The sequence below is a fragment of the Strix uralensis genome, chromosome Z, assembly GCF_047716275.1.
Source record: "Strix uralensis isolate ZFMK-TIS-50842 chromosome Z, bStrUra1, whole genome shotgun sequence".
Taxonomy (NCBI): domain Eukaryota; kingdom Metazoa; phylum Chordata; class Aves; order Strigiformes; family Strigidae; genus Strix; species Strix uralensis.
Genome location: NC_134012.1, coordinates 58,129,499 through 58,144,179, shown reverse-complemented (window position 1 = coordinate 58,144,179; position 14,681 = coordinate 58,129,499). Strand labels below are relative to the sequence as shown.

General features: G+C 36.7%; 1 protein-coding gene across 3 annotated transcripts in view; it reads left to right on the top strand.

Annotated features, from left to right (window-relative positions):
- WDR36 (WD repeat domain 36) overlaps positions 1 to 14,681 on the top strand; it is a 35,642-nt gene that overhangs the window by 4,231 nt on the left and 16,730 nt on the right. For all 3 annotated transcript variants that reach the window (XR_012626964.1, XM_074855069.1, XM_074855070.1), the window contains 10 exons: positions 2,695 to 2,795; positions 3,289 to 3,406; positions 4,295 to 4,427; positions 6,132 to 6,186; positions 7,012 to 7,144; positions 8,837 to 9,012; positions 9,585 to 9,705; positions 11,698 to 11,763; positions 12,725 to 12,808; positions 14,287 to 14,441. Coding sequence is in view for 2 of the 3 variants with exons in the window: in XM_074855069.1 (XP_074711170.1) it covers positions 2,695 to 2,795; positions 3,289 to 3,406; positions 4,295 to 4,427; positions 6,132 to 6,186; positions 7,012 to 7,144; positions 8,837 to 9,012; positions 9,585 to 9,705; positions 11,698 to 11,763; positions 12,725 to 12,808; positions 14,287 to 14,441 (1,142 nt within the window). In the remaining variant the exon portion in view is untranslated. The remainder of the gene's footprint in view (positions 1 to 2,694; positions 2,796 to 3,288; positions 3,407 to 4,294; positions 4,428 to 6,131; positions 6,187 to 7,011; positions 7,145 to 8,836; positions 9,013 to 9,584; positions 9,706 to 11,697; positions 11,764 to 12,724; positions 12,809 to 14,286; positions 14,442 to 14,681) is intronic.

Here is a 14,681-nt window from a genome sequence, read left to right as displayed (position 1 = left end):
AGACATTGGAGTAACTGGATTTGTTTGGTCTGGCAAAGGGAAAAATACAGGGCGACCTAGAGGCAGCCTGTTACCTGAAGGGCAGTTACAAAGATGGCAGAGCTGAATTTGTGGTGGTATTGGTAAACAGAGTAACGAGGGGCAAAAGTCACAGGTTACAGCATGAAGGGGTTACAGTGGAGGTTAGGAAAAATGGTCTTGACTAAGAGGAGATTGTAGTTCAGTGTATAACTTGAGTGATCTTCTTCCCCAGAAGTTTTCAAGACTCAGCTGGGCACTCTAGCACTGGTGATAATCCACCTTTGGGAGCTGCTGAGTGGAGGGGCTGAACTAAATGATGCGGTCCAGAGGGACCTTGACAAGCTTGAGAGCTGGGCCCATGCAAACCTCATGAAGTTCAACGAGGCCAAGTGCAAGGTCCTGCACATAGGTTGGGGCAATCCCAAGCATAAATACAGGCTGGGCAATGAGTGGATTGAGAGCAGCCCTGAGGAGAAGGACTTGGGAGTAGTAGTGGATGGAAAACTGACTGTGAGCCAGCAATGTTCACTTGCATCCCAGAAAGCCAACTGTATCCCGGACTGCATCAAGAGAAGTGTGGCCAGCAGGTCGAGGGAGGTTATTCTCCCCTCCTACTCTGCTCTCATGAGACCCCACCTGCAGTACTGTGTCCAGCTCTGGGGCCCGCAACATAAGGACATAGACCTGCTCGAGCAGGTCCAGAGGAGGCCACAAAGATGATCAGGGCCCGAAGCACCTCCCTTATGAGGACAGGCTGAGAGAGTTGGGGTTGTTCAGCCTAGAAGAGAGGAGGCTCTGGGGAGACCTTATAGCAGCCTTCCAGTACTTAAAGGGGGCTACAGGAAAGATGGGGAGGGACTCTTTATCAGGGAGTGTAGTGATAGGACAGGGGTAATGGTTTTGAACTGAAAGAGGGTAGATTTAGATTAGCTATAAGGAAGAAATTCTTTATTGTGAGGCAGGTGAGACACTGGAACAGGTTGCCTAGAGAAGCTGTGGATGCTCTCTCCCTGGAAGTGTTGAAGGCCAGGTTGGACGGGGCTTTGAGCAACCTGGTCTAGTGGAAGGTTGTCCCTGCCTAAGGAGGGAGGTTAGAACTAAATGATCTTTAAGATCCCTTCCAACCCAAATCATTCTGATCCTGTGATTTCCGAAGGTGCGTTTCAGTCAACATTTAGATGATCCAGTGAAATGGACACTGTCTTGAAAAGTAGGTTTTTTGCTTCTGTATACCAAGTTTTTACACAGTCCTCATAAGCAAAATATTTCTCATTAACAGAGCACTTACAAACTTGAGAATAAGTAACTCAACACAACTGGGAATAGATTTCGAAGATCATCAGTGAACAGTTAAAGCTGTAGATGCATTAATGTAACTTCTGTTTTCAACTTACAAAATTGTAAAAACATTGCATATTCTGTGAAATCCTTTTCAGTGAGCTACATCTTCTTACAGACATAATAATTTAAGCTTTTTGAGAAATTGAGGTGTGTACATACAAAGTTGGGATTGAAAAAGGTAAACAATGTGCCTCTGTGCAGTGTTGCTGGTTTATTGATGTTATGTGGTTGGTGCTCTGAATTTTTTAATTGCGGTGTGCTTACAACTGTCTTGGCCTAAGCAGACTCGCTTACAGCTCATGTGGAATACTAGGTATCTGTAACCTGATTGTAGGCCTTAGTCACTTCAGAGGTGGTATGGGAAGATGTCTAATGTGTTCAAACAAATGAAACTTCTCATAAAGTGCAACCTTTTTTATTTCTTAGCTTAGTTCCTTGCATTGAAGCTGTGCTGCAGTACAGCAAAGGGTACAGGATTATTTGTGTTGGATAATTCAGAACACAAAGCAACATTGTAGAGAAGGCTGCTGTGTGATCATGTAAGTTTGTATCGTAGGCACGCTCCCACAGTGACTGATTTTTGATCTGATGTTTCTCTGTACAGTTGTTAAGTGCTGTGATTTGCATTTTTATTTTTCCCTAGACTGAGAATATTTTTCCCTAAAGTACTTTCTTAGTTTTCTGCCATTTGGGACCGCACCAGCAACTTCTCAGTGTGGTCTGGACCTTTCACTCTTTTACAATTGGAGCTAGTAAAGTAACAGATCACAATAGTAAATACTCTTTCTGAACCAGTCACAAGGTGGGGAGAGAGATGTATTCTTAGAGCAGTAAATTCCTGGTGTCTTTAGCTGTAATCAGGAAATGGGTGCGGGAGTCACTAGCTTCCAGATCTGCAGAATGGCTTAACCTAATAGGCATTGCTAATACTGAGACTGATTTATCATCATTTATCATCTGCATTTCCAGTCCAGTGGGCTGTGGGACTCTAGCAATCCACAGAAGTCTTATGTTGAGATAACTTCTTTATAAGCCCTCATGAAGCTAGTGTGTGCCTTAACTTACAGTGATAATTCAGTAATGTATTATTAAGTGTTTTTCAAAAGAACCACCTTGTAATCTGTCAATCTGATGTTACTTACATTATTGTTACTGGTGTGCTGTTACTTATGTTAATATTTGCATTCATCTAAAATGTGTGCATTTCTCTAAGAAATTCAACAGAACATTCAACAGGAGAGCTTTCTTGTGGGGCACCATGCTAAATCAATAGGCTTTCTCTTTTGTTATGAATCTGAAACTTGTTGAACTTTTCTTCTGTTTGATTAACAGGTAATGCTTTGCCACAAGACATTACATGTTTGGCAGCAGACCGCATGTTGATATTTGCTTCATACGACAATATTCTCCATGCTTTTGCCAGGAACAAAGAGGTTTTTATTAGTTTACTTATTGCTTAGTAATACAAAACAGTTGTGTAGTGTTTGTGTTTTCAAGACAGTTAATTTTCTACAAATGTCTGTTTCCGTAGATGTTTAGTACCTTCAGTTTTAAGGAAAAAAAAATGTAGAAGGAGAAATAAAAAGCTTAAAATAAGAGAATAAGTGCAAATTCTGTGATGGCTCACTTGTGGTTTCTGTATTAATAATTAAATAGTTAGATAAAGAGAAAAAAATATTTTTTAATTCATATAAATTAAATGAAGTAAAATTAAGATAAATAATTAAAAATATTTACTTAAAATATTTTTGCTAACACTTTTAAATATCAGAGAAAATTATGTATCTTCCACTTAAAGTTGTGTGGCCTTTCCATGTATTTTATTTAAACTTGTTGCTGACGTGTTAGCTGTCCTCAAGTGTTATGTTAACGTGATATGCTACTTGAGTTGCTTATATTGAAAACATTTCTATTTTGAAATTATAGGTGGTTCATACGTATGGAGGTCACAAGGCAAGGATACACCTTCTGCAGCCTTTTGGTGATCATGTCATCTCTGTGGATGTTGACAACATTCTTATTGTTTGGAATATACAATCAGAAGGTGAGAGACACTTTATTTTTGTTACTGCTTTATAGGACAGCATTGTTAAACATTCAGTAATTTTTTAAAAAGGGTTTTTTTAATGCACATGTTCAGAAGTAGTTTATTCTTAAAAAAGAAAAAAATGCTTAAATTGCACTGCTACTTAAATGGTAATCTGAAGTCCTGATCCTGCAGTAATTTTTCATCAGTGGATCCTGCATCATATGCAGTGACCCATAAGGTTCCATATAGGTGTAAAGAGATACACTTCTATGGAAATTGCATTTTAGTGTTCCATTTTCTGGTAGAGACTATGGTACAGCAGCTTTGGCACTATCCTTGAAATCCTGTAGTTCCTTGATACTTACTAGTCTGAGTAAGACTGAATTCTTAGGAATAATCTTTTGATTGTGTCAGCATCTTCTCTATATGTAAGGTGCCTAATGAAATCCTGCTTCAGTGCACTAAAGTTTTTTCTTTAGAAAGCATTCTTACTGGTGTGACCAGTGTCATACCCTGGATGCTGGGTCTCGAAAGTGGCCACAGGCAGACTTTAGAGATTTGAAGTTGCTATAACAAACAAAAGGCATGCTAATCAGATGAGGTGTTTTGCTCAGGCAGGAGCAAGAATCCTTCAGAAAGATATAAATCACTGCAGTTTTGCCAGCATTGTTGTGTTAGGTAGGCTTATAGGGAAAAAATATACCTTCAAGCCAACAGATGTTATAATGTAAACAAGTTTAGTCTGTCCTGTTACGCTAAAGGTAATCCTTTAATGCAAGAAACACCAGTTATGGGATTTGTACAGAGTAAACATCAGTTCTGCCTTTACATTTGCCAAGGAATGACAAGCCTGCAGATTTGTAGGGGTAGCCACCCTAATGCTGTTTCTTACTTTTTTTGCAGAGGAGTATCTTCAAGTGGATTTTGATAAGGCCACTTTTGCAGTTTCTGCAATTCTGCATCCCAGCACCTATTTGAATAAAATTCTTCTTGGGAGTGAACAAGGGAGCTTGCAACTATGGAATATAAGATCCAAGTAAGATTCTTATTAACTTGGATATACTTCATGCTCCAAGTAGTTTCATATGCAACTAATAATACTTCTAAGTACAGTAGGTTTTGATCATGGAATCTTTTACTGAGTCCTTTGGCACAAGTTTTCAGTTGGTCTATCTCCAGGAAGAAAGAATGCTGCTGCTCCCTGTATGCTGATGCCTTTCAAGTTGCGTGTTGTTTACTCTCCCTGCAAAATGGCAGGGATTGTTCAGGATTTTTTTTTTAATTACACGGGTTTTTTTGTTTGTTTTTTTTTTTTTTTTAATTTCTTGGAATCACATAGCTTTTCCATGAAAATAATTAAAATAATAGTAAATGCATGTTCAGGCCTTCTGCCTCCCTTCTTCCAAGCTTAATTTTTCAGTTGTTGTGGGTCCAAGGAGTTCTGGCAGGTAGTGTGAAGGTAGTTACTAGCATTTGATCCTTATACTCAAATAAGAGATGTGCAGACATGTAGCTGTCTCTGAGCATGTCCCAGTAGAGCACTGTATGCAATGGCAGTATTTCATGCCTACCATGATCAACTGCTTTTCTAACTCGTGAAAGTTACAGCTACAGTGAACTTCCCTGCATGTTAACGTACATACTTCAAATACATTTTAAGTCAGCTTGCATAGTTCTGTGTTTTATTCTCATAATTACCGTATACTTTCAGTGCTATTACGGCTAATTTTTTTGTTTCATATTGTAATCTTTTGGAGATACTGTATATGCTATATAAATCAGGAAATAGGAGTAACCTAAAAATACAGAGAAATAAATGTCTCTACTTAATAGTACTCTTACGTCTCTTCAATGCCTGTCCCAGCAACTGAGATGCAATGCGTCCTAGGTGACAAAAAGTTCTTAGATGACTTAGTTTGACTTTTAATTTGTCTTTTAATTGTGTAAAAACTGGTGGGGCTGCTACTGCTCTTTTAGCAATGTCAGTGGGTTAAGTAATTTTTATTTTTGACTGTTCCCTACATGGAGTATTTTGTAGATAGCTATGGCCACAAGTAGACAAAAAACTAAATTGGAAGAACTGAGGGGAAAGTTTGATGGTCTCTGACAAGAAAGCAAAGTGAGAGGTGGTAACACATGGCTGCAAGCAGTCTTTTAAAAACGAATGACAACTTATATCTGTGATGACGGAATAATTTTTTAATCATGTCTGTTCTTAAATACTGTCTTCATAATTTCACCTTTAATACGTACTGTGTGACTGCCTTGTCCTGCCTCACATTTTGGCTGTTACCATTTCTGAAAGAAACAAGATGGGGTGTGCTTGTAATATGTGTTACTGTTTTCATTTAGGGAAGTTACTCTGCAAATGAAGGATTTGTTCTTATTAGCAGTTTGACCAAAACTGGCTTTTCTGTTGGTGTTAAGAATTCTGAAGAGGTGTGTTCAGAGCAGAAATACATGGGGAGAAGCTGGCATAGAAGGGGTCTTCTTCCCTATTCATGTGACGTAATTATGTCACCTTTGAGGTATTAATGCCTGACACTAACTTTTTCAGTAAAAATTAACCATAAGTTTTATTCTTAACTTTATTTATTAGTATCACAGCTTTGTTTTTCTTTTAACTGATTTATAGTGCCAGAAAGCTGATGTACTTTTCTGTGTAAGTGCATATAAAGCTTTTGTTGTGGAAAGTTCCCAAGAGTTAATTGATTTATGGGGTTTTTTGTTTGTTTTCCAGCAAACTGTTATACTCATTTCCAGGATGGCATTTAGCAGTCACAACTCTTGAGCAAGTTAGTATCTTTGGTATCTTATTTTCTTACATAACTGGTCAAAAATAGCAGACAAAATACTGTTGTTTAAAATTACAGCAAAAAAGATGACTTGTATTCTCTTAGGTAATTTTAATAATCCTCTCTTGAGCATTTTAGGCATTGAGAAGAGGTAGACTTGAAGGTTTATTATCTGCCCTTCCTCTAGTCCTAGTTCTGTTGCATTTAGTTTCTTAGTTGTTCTGTGTTCATCATGTCCATAGTATTTATTCACTGAGTGATGTAATGAATTCACAGAAAGAGTTTGTTTGCAAGATGCATGCGTATCATGTAACTTCTCTTTCACTGGTAGCTTTTTGCTAAATTTGTTTTGCTTTGGAGGTTAATAAAATGTAGATTTTGCTTATTAAAGAAAAGATTTTGTAATTGTATTTGCTGTATCTTTGTAGATATAAAAATTAATTAAAACTTTTTGGTAGCATTGATGACAGCTTTGAAAATGGTCTACAGTTGTCCTGGATAAAAGTTGTAAATATGGGGGGGTGTGGTAGGATGTATAATGGTCTACCACAACTACTGAACACTTAAAGTGAGGTGTTTTGCTGGAAACAGAATTGTTTCATCCAAGGGAGACTGAGCACAGAATCTTGCATCTCATTTTTTTTGTTTAGATTTATCAGATGTTCAGTTGTGCATTTAAGGTAATATAGATAGAAGATCTCATTCGAGATGACTTATTTACTATTTATCCTGGACTTAGATACATTGTTTTCTATGTATTGGTATTAGTAGTGTAGCAACAAGCTTTTCGTTTTTCATTTCAGTAGCTGTTCAATTTTCTTGCAGGCTCCAGCAGTGGATGTTGTTGCAGTCGGTCTTGTATCTGGTCATATCATTGTACATAATATTAAGTTTGATGAAACTTTGATGAAATTTCAACAAGACTGGGGTCCCATCACAGCAATATCTTTTCGTACAGGTAAATCTTAGCATTGTTAGTGAAGATATGTATAAGATCACTAAAACTAAGTGGAATGTAGGAAAAAATGTTTTGATAAAGCATTTCGGAATCAAAATTTGGGCTGAGAGTTTTAGATTTCAAATGCTGCAGATAATATAGAAAAGTTACCAGTAACTAAGGGAGATTATGCATCTTTATCATACTGGCTGTTTTATAGCATCTTCTTGTGTACTGACTCAGTGCACAAGAATTGTGACATACAGTACTTCTTTTTCAAGGAAAAGTAAGACAGTTTGTATTTACAATGTGCCAGGAGCTAACACAGTACAGAGTTCTCAGAGTTAGTGCAGAGTAGTCAGTAAACTGTAAGTTAGTATCCAAACCTACTTCTCAGTAGCATCTTCCCCCTCCAAAACAAAGTTAGAATGATAATAGTTGGGTGGCTACTGATTGCATGGTACTGGGGGAACACTGTTTATATTCACAGGGTTTGGTTTTTTTACCTAACAAGAATGTACTGATTATGAAAGCTAGTTACTTCAATGTTGATGCTGCCTACAGAGCTTTTGATACTGAATCTAATCGCTCATTTGAATAGACAAATTTGCAAATCTTAACATAGTATAGATTGATGTAGACCCTGTTGAGGAAGAATGCCACTGGAGAGACTTGTGGAAAGACTTGTGAGAAGTGGAAAGCATGCCTTTTGGGTCAGCCATTTAACTCAATGTTAATAAAGTTAAATAGCCTCCATTGCCTGCTTGAACGTGTGACTTTCAGATGTTCTCTAATGTCTCTGTATTCCTGTCTTTATAGTTAGGAAATTTAGTGTAAATATAACATGGTTGTTTTGAACTCATGTATTTATTTTAGTCTTTGAGTATACTGCCCTTCATTTAAATTAGAATGAACTTAGCAATTTTTCGTATGTGTGAAGCTTTACTGAAAAAGAAAACCCTACACCTGTCTGGTTTTAGTTATCTATGGTGTGTGTAATTGCAAATTGGAAACTGGCTTTTTCTTTTGTTGGAGCAAAAAGATTAGTTACCAATTATGCAAGATATTTGGAATGTTATTTTGATATGACGAGTTTTAAAACTTATTTGAATACTTGTATGTTTTTAGATGTTAGTATGATGTGTTTATCTCCTTAATATTAGACAGGGTAGAGCAAATAGAACAAAATCAGAAATTCTGTGAATTGTAACTATTTCTTAGAATGATAAGATAAACATGTAATCAACTTCTGGAATTTATTTTTTGCAAGCTGTTGAGCCAAAAACTTGAGAGGATTTTAAAAAAGGACTGATAACCTCTAGAGTGGTGATACAGCAGCTCTCATCCTGAAGTGTGAAGGCTAGTAAGTCTGGGGAAGAATCTGAGGTATAGAGTAACTTTTAAAAATGGTACAGGTACAATATCTCTTGTGCTTTCAAGCAAAACCTCTAGCATCGGCTGCTGGATTTAGATATATTACCTGATATGAAAAAAATCCTGGTTTTATTATCAGTGAGCTTTGTTTCTTTTCTGTTTTGAAATACTAGAATATTTCAGTTAAAACATACCCTATTTTTAGAATCAGAGAAAATTGAGAAATTTTTTTTCTTGTGATTGTAGCCTTTTGTTGCATTGGTTTTAAGATGCAAGAAATCAGTAAGGATGAGCTGAATATCAGTAAACAAACCTTTTGAACTTTTTTGTTTTGAGCAGATGGACACCCCATAATGGCAGCTGGTAGCCCAGTTGGACATATTGCTTTGTGGGATTTAGAAGAGAAGAAACTCATGTGTCAAATGCAAGATGCCCATTCCACAGCAATAGCTGGTATGTCGTTTGTCCCTGGAGAGCCACTTCTTATTACTAATGGTGCTGATAACGCTATACGGGTGAGTTAAAATAATTGCTGCTATCTGCTGTTATGTTTTTTTTCTCTTGTCCTCCAAAGTGTAAATGTTTAGTTTGGATTGAAGTAGCAGTTCTCAAATGAAACAAATGTAACAAAACTCAAGTTACTGAAGTTGAACTCTCAGTTGATCTGTAGTGGGGCAGTTTAAGGGTTTAATACCAGGATGTCATTGCTTCATATATTGCTTCCTGATAGCCTTGAAGAACAAAGTTTTGGATCCACTTTTCTAGAACAACATATTCCTGGTGCACTATCTTAAATCTTGATCTGTTTTTATACTGTTCTTGGTCGTGGGCAGTTACTGTTGCTAAAAGTCTCTTGTGCTGCTTGTCCTCTGATGTCAGTAGACTTTGTTGAAGGGGCAGAATGAACAGTAGGAAACAATCAGCTGCAGTGTTGGAAACTTCACAGTTTTAGGATCAGGGATGAAAGCCAATGTGTGAAGTTTGCTGCACCAGCTCCCAGCTAAGCCTTTTCCACTGCCAAGAGGTGTAATTACTGACAGGGCACATGTTTATCAGCTTTGTTTTTCTGCTCTTTTCGGGGAGGCAGGTGTGGATTTTTGATGGACCTGGTGGTACAGGACGTATATTGAGAAGTCGAATGGGCCATAGTGCACCACCAACAAAAATCAAATACCATGGGCATAATGGAGAGCAAATTCTTAGTGCAGGTATGAATTCTCATTCTTACTCTTCAGGCTGATTTCCTGCTGTGATAAAGAAAACAGGAAGAGCTGAGTGGTTTTGTTTTATTAATACAATAGATTATATTGTATGTGTATTTATGAAACATAATAAGTGATTAGTGTAGACAGTATCATTTGTTACTGTATCAAATTGTTTCACGGTTTCCAGAGGAATGTATATCAGCACGTAAGCCGAAAAGTAGTTACGAGCAGAAAAGCTTAGGGGCTGCTCTTGTCGTCCGCATTTATACGCATGATGAATAAAAATTATTTCATTATTTGCTAAGGAACTATCAGCTGGTCAAAATGAAAACCTCTGACAACTAGGGAAATTCTTTTCTGAGAGGGGAAAAAAATAAGCAGCATAATGCATTTAGTAACTTAAAGCAGCCACTCTGCTTTTCCCACTAGTTTGAGCAGGCTTTGTGGGTCGCAGTGTCTTTGTAATTTGTTACAGCTTAATTGTGTCTGTAATACATATTCCCAAGGTCACTTGTTACCAAGATACTCATCTAAAAGTGTAAAAATGCATAAATGACTACCCTTCATTAGGAACTAGCATATTTAAAAATCTATAAATAGACCCCTTAGGAAATGAAGGGGTCAGACTGTTCTGTGGCCTAGAACACTTCAGCACTGGAATGATAAAGACTCTTCACCTAATCTTTAATTGCGCTGAGGTAATGAAACCGTCTACGCAGACAACATTTGAAAACATTATACCACGGTTTGAAGAATGTTACACTTAATATGGCACAGTGATACACTGTGCTAAAACCACCTGTGCTAAGATCTCTTGCTGGTTGTCCAACTCATAACTTGGATTCAAGTAACTCGTTACATGACAGTAATTCAGCTCACACCAGGTGAACCACAGTAACAATCGAGGGCAGCTTAACAAATTCTCACATTTGTTTTTGCAGTTTACTGCTTTGTTAACTGTACTAAAACATATGGAGAGGGTACAGAGGCAGAAACAGGCATCTCCACATATAACTTTGTAAAATTTCACTAATGTCACTGGCTTTCATCCTTCTTAACATTTCTTCCAGTTCCCAGTATATATATCCTTACTTCTGTATCATAGCAGCATGTAAAGGTTGCTTGAATACTACAATTGTTCCATTGTCTTTCAGATTCTTTAAGTTCACTTTGACTAATTTCCTGCTTCCTTACTTGTTTGGCCTAGTAAAAATGTTCTGTGATTCTTCTGATTTTTAAAAATCATCTCAGTACCTTTAGTTTTACATGCATTGTGCAATTCATTTTCTGTTCATTTCTGGTTCTGCCTTGTCCATGTCCCCCACAAAGTTTTGCTAGTTTCAAATTTGAGCTTTCTGTCCATCTATTAAATTAAATTCCTGTCAGTTCTGTGAATATTGGTCACTGGGTAGAAGAGGGAATTCTCATTAGTGGCCTGGTTTACAGGAAAGACGGACAACTCAGCTTTTGTCATTTTTGTTTGGGTTAGCTTACTGACTAACCTAGGTGTAGTTCTTAACCAGCCACAGAGTGTGTAGATTAGACAAAGGATAAAGAAGGGAATATTGTAGTTGGTGAGGGAGTATGTAGGGTCATGGGAAAGCTTTGGAAGTATTATGGAGGTACCTGAGGATGTAACAGTTTATTTAAGGTTTTAATCATAGAAAGCTGTGAACAGCTGATATTGTGATGAAAAAAGGAGAGTGGACAGAGGAATTGAGCATGGAGAAGATGTCCATAAAGGAGGTGTCATTCTGATCATGTGTGGGGCAAAGTAGTAGGAATGGAATACAGGCCATAGAAAATTAGGCTCCATTAATTCTGCTGCTTATAGTGTATCTGTAATTTTTCTTGGACCAAAATCTTTAGTAAAGACTTGGTTATGATATTTGAGGTTTCTTACTGCTTATTTTCTGCTTTTCTTGCTCAGATAGCTTCTGAGTAAACAGAAAGTTGATTTTTGTCCTTCACTGCTCTCTGCTAATATTTTGTCAGGTCAAGATGGGACACTGCAGTCTTTTTCAACAGTTCATGAAAAGTTCAATAAAAGTTTAGGACGTGGTAAGTATTTCCGTGAAAGTACAAATACTGGTGAAAAAAGCCCTGAAAAGTATTTATGTAAACAGGAGCTAAAACATTAGGTAGGCCTTATTTTCATTGTAACTGTTGTATGAAAACTATTCACTGTAGTTTTTCTGCAAACTCAGTCCTTCTTGATGTATATAAAGTGTACTCTCAGATTTGTTTGTAATTTCTGTAGCCTGGCAGTGTATGTTATTTCCCCATGAGAAATGTTGGACATGATTTTTGTATTAAAAATGTGTAAAGCAGTAGCTGAGATTTCAGCATGCATAATTACAACTTTTTACCTCATTCCCCTTCTGTTCAATTGACTAAATTATTAGTTAGTTCATATTTCTTGACTGTAGTTCCTTTGCATTAAATCAAAGTTTAGTTTAAACATATCTTCCACACAGTGCCATGGTTAAGGAACACTTTCTTGTACAATTCAGAGAACAAGGCTCAGAAAGACTAAAATAATTCTTACTTTTAAATATCTATATCTATATATTGATATATATGTATTTAGATAGGTTTGACTAGACAGACGTAGATTAATTGATTATATATATCCTTTGGGCATAAATTTGAAATTCCTGACTCTTTGGTTATTGAAAGGGCAGGGTGTTATATATTGCTTTATATAGTCATGTCTGTATGACCATGGTTTTAGCTGTGATGGGGAGACCTCTGCCTCAGGATGTCAGCACAGGATCCTGGAACAAATGGGTTAACTAGTACATCAGTGAATGTAGTAGACTAGTGATTTATTCAGCATCATATGAATTTTGATAGGGACTCTATTGTTCTTAGCTCTTCAAGTCCTAGGTAAGGGCAATGCTGTGTTAATGTAAGCCAAATTTTTAAAAGTTTAATAGGAACTTTACATTTAGTAAACAATCCTTTTTAAACCATTATTCTCAGATCTAGCCATGAGATTGAAACACTTTTTTTTTTTAAGGTTCAATTAACAAAAAGAAATCAAAAAAGAAAGGTCTTAAGCTTGATACAATGGTACTTCCACCAATTACAGTCTTTGCTTCAGGTAAGTAGTCTTTGAGATACTTTACAGAGCTCGTCATGTTTTTATTGTGTCGTTTAACCCTCAAGACACTACTGTTTTGAAAGCCCACGCTGTATCAGGATCAGGCTATTGAGATTCTGTGGCCCTTCATGGGCTGTTGAGTGACAGTTTCAAATGACATTTTACTTAGTAAACCTTTGTATTATTTCAAAAAAGAGCATTTTATTTCATATGTATTTCTGTAGAACTGCCTCTTGGCCTGAAAATCTCCAGCATGGGAGCCAGAGTCTTCTTGTGTACATATTATTCCAGGCTGGAGAACCAGGAATTAGAGTTGGATGAAAGTCTTTGTCACCTGAGGAAATCATAGTTACAGTGCTCGATTTTGGTTCCTTAGTTCTTTTATTTGAGTCACTGTTCAAAGTCAAATTTCAATTACTTTGTTCATTTGTAATATAGTAAGCAAATAGTGAACCTAACTTTTTGAAGCAGAATTGCAATTACCTTTGCTTCATCAAGATGTGTTTCTTTAAATTAATGACCTCCTTTTCAGACTTGAAGTCTGTTCTGTCTTAAGTGTAGCTTTTGCTTTGTCTTCTGAGGATGGTTAATTGTTTCATATGTTGAAACATTTGGATTTACAATTTTGTGTAGCTGTTTGACAGCGTGGTATTTATATTGCAGACTTCAGTGATACAGACTATCTGTACATGTTGCAAATATGTGCATGTGTGTGTGTGTATATATGTGCACTTTTAAAATTAATATTAGACCTGCCTGGTTGATTTAAGGTAGTAGATAGAACTACCTTAAATGTGTTTAGAAACATAAGAAAACATTTATTTAAGAACAACTTAGAGTTGTTTCTTTTTTGCTATATTGTCTTTGGTGAAGTGAACCAGTTTGTATCTGATTGTTTTATTCTTTGAATTTCAATTTCAAGCTCTCAATCTTTTTCAATGTATGAATTCCGGAAAAGAACTCAAACCTGCTCATTATTTACATCCCCACATATCATATTTGACTACGAAGTTTAGATACTGAGCTTTTGAAGAATGATTTTCCTGCAAATGCAGAAGTCTTTTGTTATGTGAAGCTGATTTAGGTCTTAAACCCTGCTTTAAATTGTTAATCTAGTGACTTCTGCTGTTTCAGCAGCTGAAGAAACAGTTTAGAGAGTTAGCTGGAAATGTGTACAGATTGAGAAGTTTAAGCCATTTAAGTATAAATATGCTTTTCAAACTGCATAGACTCAAATACACAAAGACATGAAATACACACAAAAAATACTTGTGGTTTTGTTAGCATTTTAGTTACACTAGCATGTGCACAAGGGTTTGCCAGGTGGTTTTTCTGAATGGTAGCCTTTTGACTCTCCAACAAGAACACTAAATATGAACTGTTCTGCCTAAAGGTATTTCAAAGTACTCTTTCTTGTGATATCAGAAGTTACTTGACTTTAGAATGATTGTTTCTAAAATACAAGTGTTACGTTGCAGAGGTGGCACATCAGAGTGACTGGGATAATATTGTTGCCTGCCATCAAGGGTACATAACCTGTACAACCTGGAACTATCAGAAAACTTCCATGGGAGCTCATAAACTGAGGCCAGAAGAATTTAGCAAACACAAACCTATTGATATATATGCAACAGTAAGTTTACTTAGGATAATGCTTCTTCAGCATTACAGTGTATGCTATTGCATTATTTAGATGTGTTTTAGTTGCTTTGCAAAGGCTTTCTGCCAGCTCAGTGTGTCCTACTATCTGTTTCGTAATGCATATGGTCTTAAGAAAAATGCCACATACTCATTTTTTCCTTAAACACCCAGGGTAAATGCAGATTTTAATTTATGATTCAGGTAGTTGGTGTTTACCTTTAATCTGTCATAG